Genomic DNA, 20,696 nt, shown 5'->3' on the forward strand with positions numbered 1-20,696 from the left:
AATTCTTACTATTCAGAAAGTAATATTAACAAGATATATTCATAATATATAAAGAAATATATATATATTGGATTCTATAATATATAAGGAACTCATACAACTCAATAGCAAAAGGAAAAATAATCCAATTAAAAAATGGTCAAAGAAACTGAGTACACATTTTCCCAAAGAAGACACAAATGGCCAACAAGTATTGTTGTTGTTGTTCATCATCACTAATCATCAGATAAGAGCAAATCAAAACCACAATGAAATATCAACTTGCCTTTTAGAATGACGTTTTATCAAAAAGACAAGAGATAACAAATGTTGGCAAGGATGTGAAGAAATGGGAACTCTCATGCACTGTTGGTGAGAATGTAAATTGCTATAGCTATTATTGTTCAACTCAGTGGACAATGAGGAATAACTGTCCCAGGTCAGTTCAGTTCAGTTCAGTCCCTCAGCCATATCCAACTCTTTGCGACCCCATGGATTGCAGCACACCACACTTCCTGGTCCTTCACCATCTCCCAGAACTTGCTCAAACTCATGTCCATTGAGTCAGTGATGCCATCCAACCATCTCATACTCTGTCATCCCCTTCTTCTCCTGCCTTCAGTCTTTCCCAGCATCAAGGTCTTTTCCAGTGAGTCAGTTCTTCACATCAGGTGGCCAAAGTATTGGAGTTTCAGCTTCAGCGTCAGTCCTTCCAATGAATATTCAGGACTGATTTCCTTTAGGATTGACTGGTTGGATCTCCTTGCTGTCCAAGGGACTCTCAAAAGTCTTCTCCAACACCACAAAGCATCAGTTCTTCAGTGTTCAGCTTGCTTTATAGTCCAACTCTCAAATCCACACATGACTACTGGAAAAACCATAGCTTTGATTAGACGGACCTTTGTTGGCAAAGTAATGTCTCTGCTTTTGAATATGCTATCTAGGTTGGTCATAACTTTCCTTCCAAGGAGCAAGCGTCTTTTAATTTCATGGCTGCAGTCACCATCTGCAGTGATTTTGGAGCCCCCCAAAATAAAATGTCACTGTCTCCACTGTTTCCCCATCTATTTACCATGAAGTGATGGGACCGGACGTCATGATCTTAGTTTTCTGAATGCTGAGTTTTAAGCCACCTTTTGCACTGTGTGAAATTATTTCTATGTGGAACTAAAAATAAAACTGAACTTGTGCAAGTAGACACTAGAATGGTAGTTACCAGAGATTGGGGGTGGTAAGGAACTGGGGAGATTTCGTTTAAGGCTACAAACTTACAAGTAGTAGATAAGTTCTGGGGGTGTGAGATACAACACAGTGACTATAGTCAACAACACTATATTATAAACTTCAAAGTTACTAAGAAACTATGTGACATGATAGAGACATTCGCTAACTCTACTATATCATATTGCAATATATATAAATGTATCAAACTATAACATTTTACACCTTAAATACAATGCTATTAATATATGTCAATTATATCTCAATTTTTTTAAAAAAGCATGTTTTTTAAATTTAAATTTATTTATTTTAATTGGAGGCTAATTACTTTACAGTATTGTATTGATTTTGCCATACATCAACATGAATCTACCACGAGTGTTCACGTGTTCCCAATTCTGAACCCCCCTCCCACCTCCCTCCCCATACCAAATTCCTGTTCAGATCATGTGGTTTTCTGTGAATCTGCATTCCATTCCCCATATACTTTTACAGCTGCAAATTCTAGTACTTTTTCTGACCAGAAACCATAGCCATATCAGATTATTTACCATTTCCCCATACCCCTCATGTTTTTATTGTCCAGGTCCAGTCATTCTGATAAGTGAAAGGGTCAAGCTAAAAATTCAGCACTAGGGATGCCAGCTATATACTCGGAACTCAGTAACACATTCTAATGTTTTCACAGAAGCCACTTAAGAAAAAAGAATAAACGTATTTTTGGCTAGAATATGCACAATCCATCTCAGACAGATGTCTTTTTCTTAAATGGCACCTATAGATTTGTTCTGAAACTAAAGTATTATTTTAAGGCACACACATTCACTATGTGCTCTGCCTATTCACACTCTTTGCTGAATTAAAGTAAAATAAAAACCAAGTCCTTTCTACCTTCTTAGTAACTAAAAGCCACAGCTTCACAGAAACACACAAGAAGATCTGACTACTGTATGTTCTGAATGATTAAATACCAAGGTACTTTACCTTAGAGATATGATTTCATATATGAACATAAGCAGACATGCCTCAACATAAAATGGGTTGTATTCTAAATCTGCAAAGAAATAAAGGTCCATTCTTCCTTTGAAACAATGCCATAAAAGGCAATTAGTCTTTCAGGCAAGGCTACACAAGTCCTTATTTCTCGTAATTTGTCTGAATGATTGTAATTGCCAATGCACGAGCACTATTTCAGCAACATTTCTCATTAAGCAGATTTTCATAGGCCAGCCTGAGAACCACTTAGAACACTGCCTATGTGGAGAAAAGAATTATGATACAAATGAAGGGAAACCACAGTACTAGGAATATTCTCTTCTACACTATTATTGTTTACTCTCTATCCCATATCCATGGCCATGACCACAGCAATGAGCTGGTCATGAGCTCAAATCTCTCAATCAATCCCAGTGGCTAGTATCCTTGCAGTAAACAGTCCTGACAGTTATCATCTTAACAAAGAGATCACATTTTACCATCAGTAATACTGAGACACTGCTGCCTCCTGACATGATACAATAGGAAGTCAGGGCATCACTTACCAAGTATTCTTGACCCTGGCTTCAAATGTCCAGCTCTGCCCTGTGTTACAAATTCTGTATTTCTACTTCAAAATGGAAAATGATACTTCTTATTTCTCTAGGTCCTATAAGAAAATTATACTTACCCCACTGTAGCACTGGCCAGGCAGTCATGTGGCTGAGATATTAAATATTCAGAGGTTGAGGGATTACTATACATAAGTAAATGTTCATGTACACAAAATATATGGACATGTTCCTAATTTTTACTTAAAGGTGACTGAATACGTGAAAACCAATTCATTGAAGCAATTAATAGTATGTATTCTGAAGCCAGACTGGGTTTTGGTTCTGGCTCTGCCACTTTTAAATTGTGTGAGCTTTGGCAAGTTACTTGACCTCTTGGTGTCTCCATACTTTATCTCTGAAACAGGAATAATAGCAGCACCTAGTTAGCAGATCTGTTATAAGGATTATATGAATTAACATATGTAAAGCACTTAGAATAGTGCTTGGCACATAGTAAGAGTTATTTAAGTATAAGCTCTAAAGTAACATGATAGAATATGAAAACTAAAAATAAAGTATTGAACTAAGTTTCAAAAAAATCTAGAGAGCAAAGGAGAGTACCAAGTTTTAAGCAATGACTGGAAAACTGTATCATGTGAGGAGACAAGTTGAAAGTGATGAGAGTTATCCTGTAGACAAGAAAGCATGGAGTAGCTCTGAGAGGAAGGAAGTGTGAAATAGAAAGGAAGTGTCACAGGAGCCTAAAACAGATAGGCATTAGAGGAAGGTGGACTTCTGTTCAATATAGGAAGCACTTTCACATTCCTAGAGCTATATGCCCATGGGAGTAATGCAGTTTACTACTGGAGGGATTCAAACTGGTAGGTCAATCATAAAGCATAATGCAAGAAGGATTCTTGGTCTAGGTAAGAGCTTAGGACTTATGGCTTCGCAGGTCCCACATCTGGTTCTTAAATTTTAAAATTTGGAGATTGAATAGAAAGAGTATTAATGTATTGATGCCACAATAGAGATTATATACACACAGAAGAGACTAGACTTTACATACTTGCACTTCAACTCATATATACCTGTGGTGGATTCATGTCAATGTATGGCAAAACCAATGCAGTATTGTAAAGTAAAAAAATAAAATTAAAAAAAAAATTAGCTTGAGACATACCCACTCGACATGTGCCCTACCTGTTCACATTATTCGCTGAGTTAAAGTAAAATAAAAAACAAATCCTTAATGTTTCTCTTAGTAACTTAGTATTTATTGGGTTGGCCAAAAAGTTCATTTGGGTTTTTTTGTAAGATGATATGGAAAAACCCAAACAAACTTTTTGGCCAACCCAATACATGTGTAGCCACAGGTGCCAGTTTATTCTGAGATTAAGAAAACTGAGAAAATATATTTCATAATGAAAGCAGATACTTAGGAGAACCTTTGGAACAGTGGCACCAAGTCAGGCTATGACTATGACAAGGAGATAATTAATTCAACCATTTCCTCTTAAATTCACAATATCTGCTCAGCACTGCCGCTACTATGGAATCTTGATGCAGAAAAAGTCGTGATTTGGTGTCATGTAAATGTAAGGCCTTGTGCCCAATGTCTATCATTCCTTCTTCCAGATATATTATATACTCATGTTCAACCTGTTTGCTTTCTTATAAGGATAACCTATATGAACTATATCAGCAGGGCTGCCACAGCCCCTGGCTTCAAGTAGGCAGAAGATCAGAGGGAAGAACAAGGGAAAAGTGTGGGTATGTAATCTCTTAGCACTCTCTCTGTGAAAGCTCCTCCACTAAAGATCTCTGCACTCTTAAAAAGACTTGTTTTATATGACATATCTGCTGCTGGACTTAGGTTCTTGCTCTATTCCTTGGAGTGTGCCTATACCCAGATCATACCTTCACAATTAGTCCCTTTGCAAACATACTCTCCTCAAATAGTCTTAACTGAAATTCCCCATCTGTTTTCTTTGGGATCCTGACTGATACACATCTCAGGTTTCAATAAATTACAGTCAGACAAGGATAGTTGTTGTTCAGTCATGTCTGACTTTTTGTGATCCTATGGACTGCAGCACACCGGGCTTCCCTGTCTTTCACTATCTCCCAGAGCTTGCTCAAACTCATGTCCACTGAGTCAGTGATGCCATCCAACCATCTTATCCTCTGTTATTCCCTTCCCCTCCTGCCTTCAGTCTTTCCCAGCATCAGGGTCTTTTCCAATGAGTCAGTTCTTCTCATAAGGTGGCCAAAGTATTGGAGCTTCTGCATCAGCCTTTCCAATAAATGAATATTCAGGGTTGATTTCCTTAAGGATTGACTGGTTTGATCTCTTTGTTGTCCAAGGGACTATCAAGAATCTTCTCCAGCTCCACAGTTAAAGGCATCAATTCTTTGGTGCTCAACCTTTTTTATTGTCCAGCTCTCACATCCATACATGACTACTGGAAAAACCATAGCTTTGACTATTTGGACATTTGTCAGCAGAGTAATGTCTCTGCTTTTTAGTATACTGTCTGGGTTTGTCATTGCTTTTCTTCCAAGGAGCAAGGGCCTTTTAATTTCATAGCAGCAGTCACCATCCATAGTGATTTTGGAGCCCAAAAAAACAAAGTCTGTCACTGCTTCCATTGTTTCCCCATCTATTTGCCATGATGTGATGGGACCGGATGCCATGATCTTCATTTTTTGAATGTTGAGTTTTAAGTCAGCTTTTTCACTCTCCTCTTTCATCTTCATCAATAGGCTCTTTAATTCCTCTTTGCTTTCTGTCATTAGAGTGGTGTCATTTGCATATCTGAGGTTATTGATATTTCTCCCTGCAATCTTGATATACAGACTGGGATAGAAGATCCATTTGGCATTTACTTGCTACTTAGCTTGACCCATCATTAAATTGCTTATATTCAACAATTTTGACCCAGAGTGATGATATTTTCATAATGGTCCAACCTAACACTTTTCACACATACAGTTCTCAGTTGTTAATGGTCAAAATATTGAGCCAGGAAATAAGAGTATAAGAAATATATTACAGGAAGCTGAAATTGTTCCTTGCAGCTTTTCTTTAAAAATATGGGACTAGGAATCAGAGACTGGTGTTTTAGATCTATCTCTACGATTAATTTTCTGTTAAGTCTTAGAAAGTAAATGTCCTTTGTTGGAAGCCAATATTGTCATGCACAAAATAAGGGAACAGAAAAGATGCTCTCAACGGGTTTTTCTATGTCTGCTATTCTAAAATTTCTGAAGCACACATTCCTAAATATACCATAAGCTCTTTGAAAACAAGGACTGTGTCCCCAGAGTATTGTCCAAACATTCCTTTTATCAGAATCAGGTAGGCACTTGATAGAAATGCAGATTCTTAGGCACTACTCCCAAGTTCAGTCAGTTCAGTTCAGTTGCTCAGTCGTGTCCAACTCTTTGCGACCCCATGAACAGCAGCAGGCAAGGACTCCCTGTCCATCACCAACTCCCAGAGTCCACCCAAAGCCATGTCCATCAAGTCAGTGATGCCATCCAACCATCTCATCCTCTGTTGTCCCCTTCTCCTCCTGCCCTCAATCTTTCCCAGCATCAGGGTCTTTTCAAATGAGTCAGCTCTTCACAACACGTGGCCAAAGTATTGTAGTTTCAGCTGCAACATCAGTCCTTCCAATGAATACCCAGGACTGATCTCCTTTAGGATGGACTGGTTGGATCTCCTTGCAATCCAAGGGACTCTCAAGGGTCTTCTCCAACACCACACTTCAAAAGCATCAATTCTTTGGCGCTCAGCCTTCTTTATAGTCCAACTCTCACATCCATACATGACTACTGGAAAACCATAGCCTTGACTAGACGGACCTTTGTTAGCAAAGTAATATTGCTGCTTTTTAATACGCTGTCTTGGTTGGTCATAACTTTCCTTCCAAGGAGCAAGCATCTTTTAATTTCATGGCTGCAATCACCATGATTTTGGAGCTCAGAAAAATAAAGTCAGCTGCAGTGTCCACTGTTTCCCCATCTATTTGCCATGAGGTGATGGGACTGGATGCCATGATCTTTGTTTTCTGAATGTTGAGCTTTAAGCCAACTTTTTCCCTCTCCTCTGTCACTTTTATCAAGAGGCTCTTTAGTTCTTCACTTTCTGCCATAAAGGTGGTGTCATCTGCATATCTGAGGTTATTGATATTTTTCCCAGCAATCTTGATTCCAGCTCTGCATATGAGTTACTAAATCAAATTCTCCAAGTGTGCAACCTGTTTCCTTGCTTAAGCCTACAGAGAGCCATTGCATTTAGAACATGATTTAAACAAAGTATTGGTTAATAAACCACTGTTGATTGTTGAAGCTGCTTGGGTAGCCCACCATATGATTTAATTGAATAATTCACTAAAGGTGGATAAAATAATGCAGCAAATGGATTTTATTAAACACACAGAAACATCATTAAGAAGGTATGAAAACAAGCAAACAAAAAGCAGCAGCTGTTAAGTATCAGAGCTACCAGCATATACATTTTAATGTTGTATTGGTTTCTATATTTATAGCAAATATAAATATAATGCCAACACTAATATTCAGGGCCAGACTTTAAGTAGTTTTATCTCCTCCAAAGCATGAATTGTATTGGACATGGAAGAAAGTCCCCCCAAAAGTTTTCAATATCTCTGTATTAAATATAAGCACTTGTCTCTGCTTTTCCAAGCGATATCTTGGCCTTCTCTTTAATATAGTTTTCAAAAGGCTTGATTATCTGGCTTTCAAAGCACCAACAGGATATGAGCAAACCAATATAAACAGGAGAGGTGACAGCTAACACTGAGGATGGAGACACAAAAAGAAAAAAGCAGATATAGAATAAACATAACGAATGCTCTTTATGACGATCAGAAAGTCACCATGAAGAAGGACTATTCTGTTCAAAATCCTTCTTTATTATTATTATATAACATGTAATATATGTTTTAGAGAACTTTACTCTCAGTTAAAATTAAAAAGCTTTTAACATTTGACGAGGGAAGATTCATTTATTTAGAACTTCCATCTTATTTAGAACATCTATCATGCCCAATGAGATCAGATACATGAGAAGTTAATAAGATAGAATTAGTCTTTTTTTTTTCTTCCACACTGGAATAAAGAGTAAAAAGGGCCTTGTGGGCCAAATTTCTAAGGACATATTAGTCTAGTTCTATAGCCCTCAGCCCCAGAGATTATTGTTGAAAATGCTGATAGAAGATGGAAAGACTTAGAGTACACTAAGATAATTGAATACTACTCAGCCATAAACGCAATGAATGTCATTTAAACTGAGGTGAATGAACCTAGAGCCTGTTATGCAAACTGAAGTAAGTCAGAAAATGAAAAACAAATATTGTATATTAATGCATATATATGGAATCTGGAAAAATGGCACAGATGAACCTATTTGAAAAGCAGAAATAGAGACACAGACATAGAGAATGGACTTGTGGACATAAGGGGTGAAGGGGAGGGTGGGATGAATTGGGAGATTGGGATTGACATATATAGTACACTACCATGTGTAAAATAGATAGCTAGTGGGAACCTGCTGTATAGCACAGCAAGCTCAGTTCAGTGCTCTATGATAACCTAGAGGGGTGGGATGCTGGGGGAGTGGGAGGGAGATTCAAAAGGGTAAGGAGATATATATATATATATATATATATACACACACACACACACACACACACACTCACATACATACACTTATGGCTGATTCATGTTGTTGCATGCAAAAACCAACACAAAACTGTAAAGCAATTATACTCCAATAAAGAATTAAATTTAAAAAAGGTGGTATGTATATACAATGGAATATTGCTAAGCCATAAAAAGAATAAAATATTGTAACTTGAAGCAATGTGAATGGATCTAGAGAATATCATACTATGTAAAATAAGTCAGAGAAAGACAAATATGTATCACTTATAAGTGGAATCTGAAAAATAAAATGAATCTCTATATGGATGTGAGAGTTGGACTATGAAGAAAGCTGAGCACTGAAGAATTGATGCTTTTGAACTGTGGTGCTGGAGAAGACTCTTGAGAGTCCCTTGGACTGCAAGGAGATCCAGCCAGTCCATCCTAAAGGAGATCAGTCCTGGGTGTTCATTGGAACGACTGATGCTGAGGCTGAAACTCCAATACTTTGGCCACCTCATGCGAAGAGTTGACTCATTGGAAAAGACTCAGATGCTGGGAGGGATTGGGGGCAGGAGGAGAAGGGAATGACAGAGGATGAGATGGCTGGGTGGCATCACCGACTCGATGGACATGGGTTTGGGTGAACTCCAGGAGTTGGTGATGGACAGCGAGGCCTGGCGTGCTGTGATTCATGGGATCACAAAGAGTCGGACACGACTGAACGGAACTGAACTGAACTGATACACAAGAGAAACAAACTCACACAGACAGAAAACAAACTCAAGGTTACCAAAGGGGAAAGGGATGGGGGAGGTATAAAAGACTATGGGATTAACAGATACACAGTGACAAGAATTTATTGGTATATCATGGAGAACAATATTCAATATCTTATAACAATCTAGAATAGAAAATAATCTGAAAAAAAGAATATTCATATAACTGAATCACTTTGCTCTATACCTAAAACTAACACAATATTGTAACTCAACCTTACTTCAATTAAAAAAAAAAAAAAAAAACAAACTTTGACCAAAGTCAATAATTTATCACAGTCTTCTTTCGTTCTAGGAGTTAAGGGTACTTACCCGCCAATATCCTGCTTCACAAAGTCCCCAGGTTCTTGTCGTCTTGATTCCACTTGGCCAGTTGTTCCAGGGAGAATATTAATCAGGAAGAGAAGCCCAAGGCCAGCCATGTAGAACTGACTCATTTGTGTGATTATCATCTTCTTAGGCACCAACTTAGAGATACCTGTGAGTTCCATATTCAGAGGAAGAGGAAAGGAATAGAAGACAAAAGGAAGGAGAAAGAAGAGATGGAAAAAAAGAAGATTTTATTCAACTCAAAATCATTTAATTTTCATAACATATAGTTACTAAATGCTTACTGTCACAGTTCTCCTTCTCCAATTCACCAATGCCACCAAAATTCCTTCTGGCATACCCTTCTTTTGATTATACCAGAGCCCATCGAATAGAAGGTAGTGTAAAGACTCTAAATCAGTAATCAGAAGTCTTAGATTACAATTTCATCTTTTTCCCTGTCTTCCTCTGACTAGGTGAGTCACAGAACTTCTCTCAGCCTCAGTTACCTCTTATAATCCAAGATCCTAAAATAGTCTCTCATCTTCACTTTATTTCCCCCCAATCCTGTTTGATTTCTTACTATCACAAATGTCTTTTCATGAGTAATTATGTAATATTGTAGAAAATCTTAGGATATTAAGACCTGGAATCTCTTTATGGAATTTTTGGGATTGACTCTCATCTTGATATGGTTAGATGGTTTTTGAAAATATCAAAAGGCCTGGAGTAGAGGGACTGTTTCCTCTGAATTAGATTGGGAAACTGTTGAATGATAAGACACGGTTTTCCCATAAAGAAACATTTGAGGGCAAAGCCAGCCCAAAATAGGGCCACAACATAAAGAAGAAATCCAAGCCTAGCCTCCTGGTACAGAAGTCCCTCCATGGTCAGCAGATTATACTGATTATGTGATTTAGAGTTGTCTATATGCAAGGATGTTTTATGAACTCTGGTTTGGTGGATGTTTACTCAGGACATAGGCTAAGAAAACAGTGTAAAGAGGCACTTGCTTGTATCCTTATGGCCTCCTAGAATCTGAGACATTGACCACCTGAAGAAGACCTAATTCTCACCCAGCACCATACTCTTTTTCAGTCATAGATGTGGTTTAATTTTTAGAAGGCATAGAAGGATATGGAACATTTTTCCCAAGGAAAGCTTATACAAGAGACTACTAATATGTAAAACAGATACATGCTGAAGAACTATTCTGATTGATGAGAAGATGAAGAAAAAAAGTCTTTCTAAATTGATCCTCACCCTCCTTGCCCCAAAGCAGCCACTAGATTCTATACTGGGGCTTCCCTGGTGGCTCAGCTGGTAAAGAATCTGCCTGCAATGCGGGAGACCTGAGTTCGATCCCTAGGTTGGGAAGATCCCCTGGAGAAGGGATCAGGTACCCACTCCAGTATTCTGGCCTGGAGAATTCCATGGACAGAGGCGCCTCACAGGCTACAGTCCATGGGATCACAAAGAGTGAGACATGACTGAGCAACTTTCACTCACTCACTCAGGTTCTGCTTTAGACTGTCTTCTTAAATCTGGTGCAGGCATAGAATACTACGATATGCAAGAAGACAGATTTCTGACATGGGAAAATGTCCACAGCGTAGATAGAAATAGTCACAGTATTAAGTTGCATCATTTTAAATGTGCCAATATTTAACAATTTTTCTTTCATAAAACATCAATTTCTAATGCTCAACCTAGTAAGTGCTGTGATGATCATGATTCATGAGCTGTATAAGAGTTGATGGCTCTTTTACAAAAATCAACAAAAACAGTACAGTTAAGAAAACCATAGCATATGAGGAAGAAAATAAAGTGCATAAAGAGACAACTCTAAGGCAAGAGAAACACCTGTAGTATAGGCAATAACTTTGACATATGTTCAAACTTTCATAGGACCCAAAGTTTGAAAATCACATGAGAAAGATTAATGCTCAGATAATCATGATTGATAAATACTCTACAGGAAGAAGAGAGTTGGTACAGGATATGAAGTCCAAATTGTAGAAATCATCCACGGAATACAGGACAGAACTATGACGCATACTCAAAAAACATGAGTATCTGAGTAACAATCCTGGATTTAGGAGACGGTGGCCATATTGCATGAGCAAAGATACCAGTAATGTGTGCTCATCTGTGCTATTCTAGTATATAACTATGGTTTGCGTTCAAATGATCATGGTAAACAAGCTGCTAACCTTCACACTAAACATAGATGCCAGTGACACAGAAGCAAATGCCCATGATTTGGAAGGAGAAAACTATGATGCATAAGAAGATAAAAATGTTATATGAACTCATGACTAAGATATTAATACATGTTTAAATAACCATTATGCATGAGAAGACATTCATAACATATAAAAGAAGATGGACATAAAGTGTGCCCTCCAACTACCATGACACTTGTTAGCAAACAAATTATTATAATTCATGTGAACATTTATGATATACAACCATTTGGCCATGGTATATGTCAGAAAACCATAATAAGCCTAGTAAACACTGACCAAGAGAAGATGTCCTTGGTCCATATTTCATTAAGACATTGCATGTGATCAAAAGAATGCCACTAGAGTGCTGTACAAAAATGTGAATATACTTAGTAACATTAAACTGTACAGTTAAAATAGTTGATTGTTTATGTGTTTTTAACCAGAATTAATTTTTTTATTAAAAACAACATGGAACAGGTAGCTTTAGCAAGATAGCACATATCTGTAAAACAGGACCCAACTCTGATACGTGTACAGAGAAATATGGCACATTAGCTGTTATTAGCATTAAATGAACATAAATCCATGTATATGATCATGTACATGTAAATGATGCAAATCCATGTAAATGATCAACCTCAGATGATCATCAAACAAGTGCAGATAAGGACAGTAGAAGGCCAGATGTTTAAAATTCTTCTGCCAACCTTGCTGAATTTTCAAGCGACCACAGTGCATAAACTGAAAACCATGACACTTAAAGAAAGACCCTTCAAACATAATAAAAAACATCTATTAAGCTAGAGACACCTATGGTATATACTTAAATAATCATGATGAATGTGAAGAAGCATTTGGTATATTATTCCTTACTGTGATATGTGCACACACAATGTGTGTATCATGGCAACCATGATACAGGAATTAAGTGACATGGTTGAGGAGGAGATGGTCATGCTAGACTGCCACAATGTAGGAACAGAAGCCATGGTCCAAGAGTAAGCAGACATGCTGAACTCTTTTTTCACTGGGTAAGAGAGGTTAAGATATAGATGCAAGTGGTCACAATGAAGAATAGATATCTTTCAAGTAATGATGATCACAGTGAATAAATTATTATTTATAACATGTGAACAAATATAATTCACATATTCATGGTAAATACACTGAAAATTATAGAAAAAGAACATCATATAGTGACATGAATATTCAAACAACTATGTTGCAAGCTCATGCTCAGTCACTTTAGTCATGTCCAACTCTTTGCAAGCCCATGGGATTTTTCCAGCAAGAATACTTGAGTGGGTCGCCATTTCCTTCTCCAATGTTGAGTAGAATGTAAAACATAATAATAGTTGTTTAAAATTAGTATAAAGCAGCCAGTCCACATTGCAAAAGTAGACAACCATGGTGTATGCTCATATAAATACAGCAAATTAAACACCAATGACATATGAACTTAAAACCATTGGGTGTATTCAGATAACCATGGCCACAATGGCAGATCCCTTTGGTAGGTGCAGATTGGCTAAAATACAAGAAGCAACAGCCCTTGTGCAGGCTCAGATAATCTTGGTGTTAGAAACGTATTATCCATGGTATAGGAACACACAATCATGACACATGCTCAAGCCACCGTAACATGACACTGCACAGCCAAAATTTAGCAAATGGTTATTCAACCAATTCACTCTTCTCCAGAGATAAAGGAAGTTTCAAGGAACTAATGAGAGGGAAATCTCCATTAGCTGATAACTTACAAATTAATATCTCCATCCTACAACTCTCCTGTAACCCATATCTGCACTTTGATGTCCGAGAAGCATCTTAAACCTAACACGTTCATATCTGAGGTTCAGATATCCACCTACACACACACACACACACACACACACACACACAGACCTGGATCACCTCTTATCTGTTTCATCACATATAATGGTAACTCCACCTTTCCATTTGTTCAGAGTTAACACTCTCATGTTATTCTTGATTCCACTTTTGCTCTCACACCCACACTCAATCCATAAACAAGTCTCATGGGCATTCCACTCAAAAGGCAACATATTCAGAACAAAACCACTGGTCATCACCTCTGCTGCTATGACTCTGGCTCATCATCTCTTGCTGAGATCATTGTAAAAGCCTCTTAACTGGTCTTGCTGCCTCTGCCCTTGGTCCCCTGTGGTCTGTTCTTTAAATAGCAGACAGTGAAATGATAAAGTGTTAAGTCAGATCAGGCCTCTCGTCTGTTCAAAATCCTCCAATTGATTCCCATTTAAAAATCCTTATTATGAGCTAAAAGAACCTACATGATCTTATCCCCAAGTAACTGGCTAATCTCTGCTACCCTCCTATCTTACACACTCCATTTCAGCCACATGGCCTCCTTGCAGCTCATTGGATACGCCTGGCATACTTCAGTTCTAGAGCCTTTGCAGATGATATTGCCTGTACCTGGAGTATTCTTCCATCCAGTTTCCAGATAGTTTGTTCATTTCCTCACTTCAGATATTTATTCAAACATCATGTCTCTCATGGAGGCCCTCCCTGAATACCCTAAACAAAAATTAAATCCTTCTACACACCCCAGATATTCCTTATGCAGTTTCCAGCTTTAATTTTCCTCCTTTGCACTTCTTGCACTGTTGTTGCTGTTGTTATTCAGTCACTCAGTCGTGTCCAACGCTTTGCAACCCCATGGACTGCAGCACACCAGGCTTCCCTGTCCTTCACTATCACCTGGAGTTTGCTCAAACTTATGTCCATGAGTCGGAGATGCCATCCAACCATCTTATCCTCTGTTATCCCCTCCTCTTCCTTCCTTCAGTCTTTCCCAGCATCAGGGTCTTTTCCAATGAGTTGGCTCTTCACATCAGGCAGTCAAATACTGGAGTTTCAGCTTCATCATCAGTCATTCCAATGAATATTCAAGGTTGATTTCATTTAGGATTTACTAGTTTGATCTCCGTGCAGTCCAAGGGACTCTCAAGAGTCTTCTGCAGCACCAGAGTTCGAAAGCATCAATTCTTCAACACTCAGCCTTCTTTATGGCCCAACTCTCATATCCATACATGACTACTGGAAAAACCACAGCTTTGACTAGACGGACCTTTGTTGGCAAAGTTATATCTCTGTATTTTAAGACACTGTCTAGGTTTGTCATAGCCTTTCTTCCAAACATCAAGTGTTTTTTAATTTAATGGCTGCAGTAACCATCTGCAGTGATCCTGGAGCCCAAGAAAATAAAGTCTGTCATTGTTTCCATTGTTTCCCCTTCTCTTTGCATGAATTGATCACACCATCATGGTTATCTATGACCATCAAGGTCACCAAGATCTTTTCTGTATATTTCTTCTGTACATTCTTGCCTCCTCTTCTTAATATTTTCTGCTTCTGTTAGGTCCATATTTTTTCTGCCCTTAATTGTGCAAATCTTTGCATGAAATGTTTCCTTGGTATCTCTAATTTTCTTGATGAGGTCTCTAGTCTTTCCCATTCTATTATTTTCCTCTATTTATTTGCATTGTTCACTTCTAGCATGTATTTTATATTTTTTGTTATCAGCTGTTTCCCCAGTAGAATATAAGCTCAATGACAACAAGGAATTTTGCTTGGTTTATTTGTAGATATATGTTCAATGCATAGAAAACTGCCTGGAAATAATGCATACTTAATAAATAGTTAATGAATGCTATTTTGAAAAAGTCATATCTCTCAATGAGGTAAGAGAGTATAAAGGATAGGGTATAGGTTGGGCTTTGGAACCCACTAAATTAAGAGATGACTTGGAACTACCAAATACTACTCGTGTTAGGCTTTAAAGACCACCTTATTTAACATAAACTGGTGATAATAATACTCATCTTATCAGAATTTTTAAAATTAAATCACAGAACATACCTGAAATGTCTGGCTAAAAACCTGCTACCAGGGTGACTCTGCTGCTATGCTGCTGCTAAGTCACTTCAGTCGTGTCTGACTCTGTGTGACCCCATAGAGAGCAGCCCACCAGGCTCCCATGTCCCAAGGAATTCTCCAGGCAAGAACACTGGAGTGGGTTGCCATTTCCTTCTCCAATGCATGAAAGTGAAAAGTGAAAGTGAAGTCTCTCCGTTGTGCCCGACTCTTAGCGACCTCATGGACTGCAGCCTACCAGGCTCCTCCGTCCATGGGATTTTCCAGGCAAGAGTACTAGAGTGGGGTGTCATTGCCTTCTCCACTCTGCTGCTATATCCTGTACAAATATAATTCATTTAATCACAAACATTTGAGCACTTAGTATGTACAAGACACTGATACAGTACATTCTTCTATTAGAATTCCCCAAATTCCTTTACCTCAGTCCTTGGAATCTATTAGATACTAACAGTCTGCCTACCAACTCCTCTGCTTGAATGCTATCAGGCACTATCTGCCAGAACTTTACCTGAACAGAGGTATCCCAAGTGCTGCTACCCACATACTACAAAGCCAAGTCTGCCATTTTCTTGCCTCAATTTGTCACTGGAGTTTCACTTTACGCCATCTAATTCTACTCTGTCTCAAGACACTGTCAGTATTAAAGGTTTTGGAGTAGGAAACATCCTAGTTCCAATCCTGGACATACCACATAGAAATCTGACATTATTTCTCATCTATAAAATGTTAAAAATGATGATAATTTTCATGCAAAGATGGGCACAATAAAGGACAGAAATGGTATGGACCTAACTGAAGCAGAAGATATTAAGAAGAGGTGGCAAGAATACACAGAACTATACAAAAAAGAGATTTTGATGACCCAGATAACCAAGATGGTGTGATCGCTTACCTAGAGCCAGACATCCTGGATTACGAACTCAGGTGGGCCTTAGGAAGCATCATAACAAGCAAAGCTAGTGGAGGTGATGGAATTCCAGTTGAGCTATTTCAAATCCTAAAAGATGATGCTGTGAAAGTGCTACACTCAATATGCCAGCAAATTTGAAAAACTCACCAGTGGCCACATGACTGGAAAAGGTCAGTTTTCATTTAAATCCCAAAGAAAGGCAATACCAAAAACTGTTCAAACTACCACACAATTACACTCATCTCACATGCTAGCAAAGTAGTGCTCAAAAATCTCCAATCAAGATTTCAACAGTATGTGAACCAAGAACTTCCAGATGTTCAAGCTGGACTTAGAAAAGGCAAAGGAACCAGAGATCAAATTGCCAACATCCGTTGGATCATTGAAAAAGCAAGAGAGTTCCAGAAAAACATCTACTCCTGCTTCATTGACTATTGCTAAAGCCTTTGACTGTGTGGATCACAACAGACTGTGGAAAATTCTTAAAGAGATGGGAGTACCAGACCACCTTATCTGCCTCGTGAGAAACCTGTATGCAGGTCAAGAAGCAACAGTTAGAACTGGACATGGAACAACAGACTGGTTCCAAATTGGGAAAGGAGTACATGAAGGCTGTATACTGTCATCCTGCTTATTTAACTTATATGCAGAGTACATCATGCAAAATTGCAGGCTGGATGAAGCACAAGCTGGAATCAAAATTGCCAGAAGAAATATCAATAACTTCAGATACACAGATGACACCACTCTTATGGCATGAAGAGAAGAAGAACTTAAGGGCCTCTTGATGAAAGTGAAAGAGAAAAGTGAAAAAGTAGGCTTAAAATTCAACATTCAGCATCCAGTCCCATCACTTAATGGCAAATAGATGGGGAAAGAATGGAAATAGTCAGATACTTTATTTTGGGGGGCTTCAAAATCACTGCAGATGGTGACTGCAGCCATGAAATTAAAAGACGCTTGCTCCTTGGAAGGAAAGCTATTTCTAACCTAGACAGCATATTAAAAAGCAGAGTCATTACTCTGCCAACAAATGTCCATCTAGTCAAAGCTATGGTTTTGCCAGTAGTCATGTATGGATGTGAGAGTTGGACTATAAAGAAATCTGAGCACCAAAGAATTGATGCTTTTGAACTATTGTGTTGCAGAAGACTCTTGAGAGTCCCTTGGACTGTAAGGAGATCAAACCAATCCATCCTAAAGGAAATCAGTCCTGAATATTCATTGGAAGCAGTGATGCTAAAGCTGAAACTCCAATGCTTTACCCACCTGATGCAAAGAACTGACTCATTTGAAAAGACCTTGATGCTGGGAAAGATTGAAGGGAGGAGAAGAAGGGGACGACACAGGATGAGCTGGTTGGATGGCATCACTGACTCAATGGACATGAGTTTGAGCAACTCTGGGAGTTGGTGATGCACAGGGAAGCCTGGCATGCTGCAGTCTATGGGGTTGCAAAGAGTCAGATGTGACTGAACTGAACTGAATGATAATACTGGCATATGGGAGTTTTATGAGAATTAAATGGCATAATTCATGTACACAATTTAGCATTATATTTGACATAGAGTAATGGTCACTGGAACCTACAAATAGATTCCTTGATCTCTTGCCCTGCAATGAGTCTCAGCTTCACCCTAATCTAGCCACTTATTCCCATGGTCATATGTAAACCCTCTCATTACAAATCTATGATCTCAAATAACTACCTGATCATATGTTTCCAACTTTTTTCATGTAGTACTTTCATACTGTCAACTCTTCTATCCTCCTATCTCTGATCGCTTGATCTTGCCACCTTTAAATCGCCCATCATCACCTTGGTGCCCGCCCTTTCTTTCTTACTCTCCTTGAATTACATGGTGGCTCAGCGGTAAAGAATCTGCCTGCCAATGCTGGAGGCTCAGGAGACATGGGTTCAATCGCTGGGTCGAGAAGATCCCCTGGAGGAGGAAATGGCAACCCACTAGAGCATTCTTGGCTGGAAAATCCTATGGATGGAGGAGCCTGGTAGCCTATAGTCTGTGGGATCACAAACAGTCAGACAGAAGTAAGCACACACACCATAATTAAAATCATAATAATCATTGTCTGCAATGAACTTTCTGCGCACTTGCCTCTCTCTAACTCTGTTGTGACTGCCTGAAAAAAACATAAGCCCTGGTTAAATTCATCTCTTTGCAACTGAGCAGATAAATATAGCTGGAGAAAAATCCATAATTATGCCTGACTGGTCTGTCTTTAAATTTTCTCAACATACTTCAAATGTTCCACGATCCTTTTACATTTGCCAAACCAATTTATTCTCCCACTCTCTGAAACAACTATTTTTTACTTTCTCTCCTCTCCTTAATTCTCCAGTAACTCTTCTCCCAGACTCTCAACAGATGGCTTTGCTTCCTATTTTCCAGTAAAAATGAAACAATCAGAAGATTTTATCTTCATAATATCAATTATTAAAGCTACCCAAATCTCTGCCATATACTCTACCCTTTCCTTGTTACCAGAGGTGTCTAGTCTTATCTAATGATATTCCTTCTGCATGTGCCATGGATCCTATTCCCTTTCTCCTGCTCAAGGATTTTACTTAGTGATTTTCTTCTCTCTTCCATACTTGTTAGCTTTTCCCTATCTTCTGGCTCATTCCCTGCAGCATATAAAATGATGTAACTATCATCTGTGATTAAAAAAAAAAATAAAGCCCTCACTTGTCCTGACATATTCCTCCAACTCTTTCCTAATTTCTCTGCTTCCATTTATGTAACTCATTTTAATAATTTTTGATATCACTATCTCAACCTGTTCAATTCTCATTTTTTTATTCCCCTTATACCAATCAAGTACTTTCACCTATCACTCCACCTAAACCACTCTTATTATTCATTCATTCAGAATTTATGAAGCCTCATCTACTTACCAGGCATTGTTCTAGGTGCTGGGACTACAGTAGTGAACAAAACAGATTAAAGGGGAATCAATGAAGTGAGAACACTAAACCAAAAATTCTTCTTTCTCACATAACTCATATCAAATCCACCCAAACCCAATCCATATCTACACCTTGATTTACCTCTTCCATACAAACTATCTGCTTAACCTATTGATTTCAAAACAGATTCAAACTCTAACCACTTCTCAGTACCTCCAATGCCAACAAGTTTATCTAAACCATCATCTCGTATCACCATGATGGCAATGAATGGCCTCTTAACTTTCTCTCCTTCCTCTCCCTGTACTCTACACTCCATTATCTGCACAACAGTTAGAGTGAGTTTTCAAAAAGTATAAGGTATATTATATCACTCCATTCTCAAGTTTTCCAGTGGATTTTCATTGGATCCAAAGTACTTGTCATGATCTATAAGTATCTACTTGATTTGACCACTGGCTACTCCTGAATCTCAACTGTTTCTACTTTTCCTCTCCAGCACTCATATCAGGTGAAACTGATCTTCCTACTGTTCCCTGAAAACATACCACATGCTCCTGCCTTAAAGGGCTTTGCTCTTCTGTCATAATGCTCTTCTTCCAAATACCATTTTGGTTCACCCTTTTACTTTCCTTAGGATTCTAGTTCTGTGTCATTGCTTCAGAGAAACTTTCCCTGATCATTCTTATCTAAAACTGCATACTCCTTCCTCATATCTTTCTATCCCCTAAGTAGCATTTTTCTTATATAGCACTACCTAAAATTACATTAGGAGAATGCTATGGCAACCCACTCCAGTACTCTTGCCTGGCAAATCCCATGGACAGAGGAGCCTGGTAGGCTGCATTCCATGGGGTCACTAGGAGTTGGACACAACTGAGTGGCTTCACTTTCACTTTTCACTTTCATGCACTGGAGAAGGAAATGACAACCCACTCCAGTATTCTTGCCTGGAGAATCCCAGGGATGGGGGAGCCTGGTGGGCTGCCGTCTCTGGGGTCACACAGAGTAGGACACAACTGAAGCGACTTAGCAGCAGCAGCAAAATTACATTATATACAATATTTACTTGTTTACTTTCTGTTTCTCCCACTAGATGTAAGTTTCATTAGAATGGGGACTTTATTTCTGAGCCATAGAACAGTACCTGGCATATGGTAACTACTCAGTAAAATATTTGTTGGAAAAAAAAGAGTGAATGCTTTCTGGTGTTCA

At 38.5% G+C, this 20,696-nt stretch overlaps 1 protein-coding gene across 1 annotated transcript in view; it reads right to left on the reverse strand.

Annotated features, from left to right (window-relative positions):
* GABRA3 (gamma-aminobutyric acid type A receptor subunit alpha3) overlaps window positions 1-9,633 on the reverse strand; it is a 142,360-nt gene extending 132,727 nt beyond the window's left edge. Inside the window, exon 1 of the mRNA XM_052663192.1 lies at window positions 9,494-9,633. Coding sequence (XP_052519152.1) covers window positions 9,494-9,633 — 140 coding nt within the window. The remainder of the gene's footprint in view (window positions 1-9,493) is intronic.
* Window positions 9,634-20,696: the final 11,063 nt, after the last annotated feature.

This window comes from Budorcas taxicolor, chromosome X, assembly GCF_023091745.1.
Source record: "Budorcas taxicolor isolate Tak-1 chromosome X, Takin1.1, whole genome shotgun sequence".
NCBI classification, from domain to species: Eukaryota; Metazoa; Chordata; class Mammalia; order Artiodactyla; family Bovidae; genus Budorcas; species Budorcas taxicolor.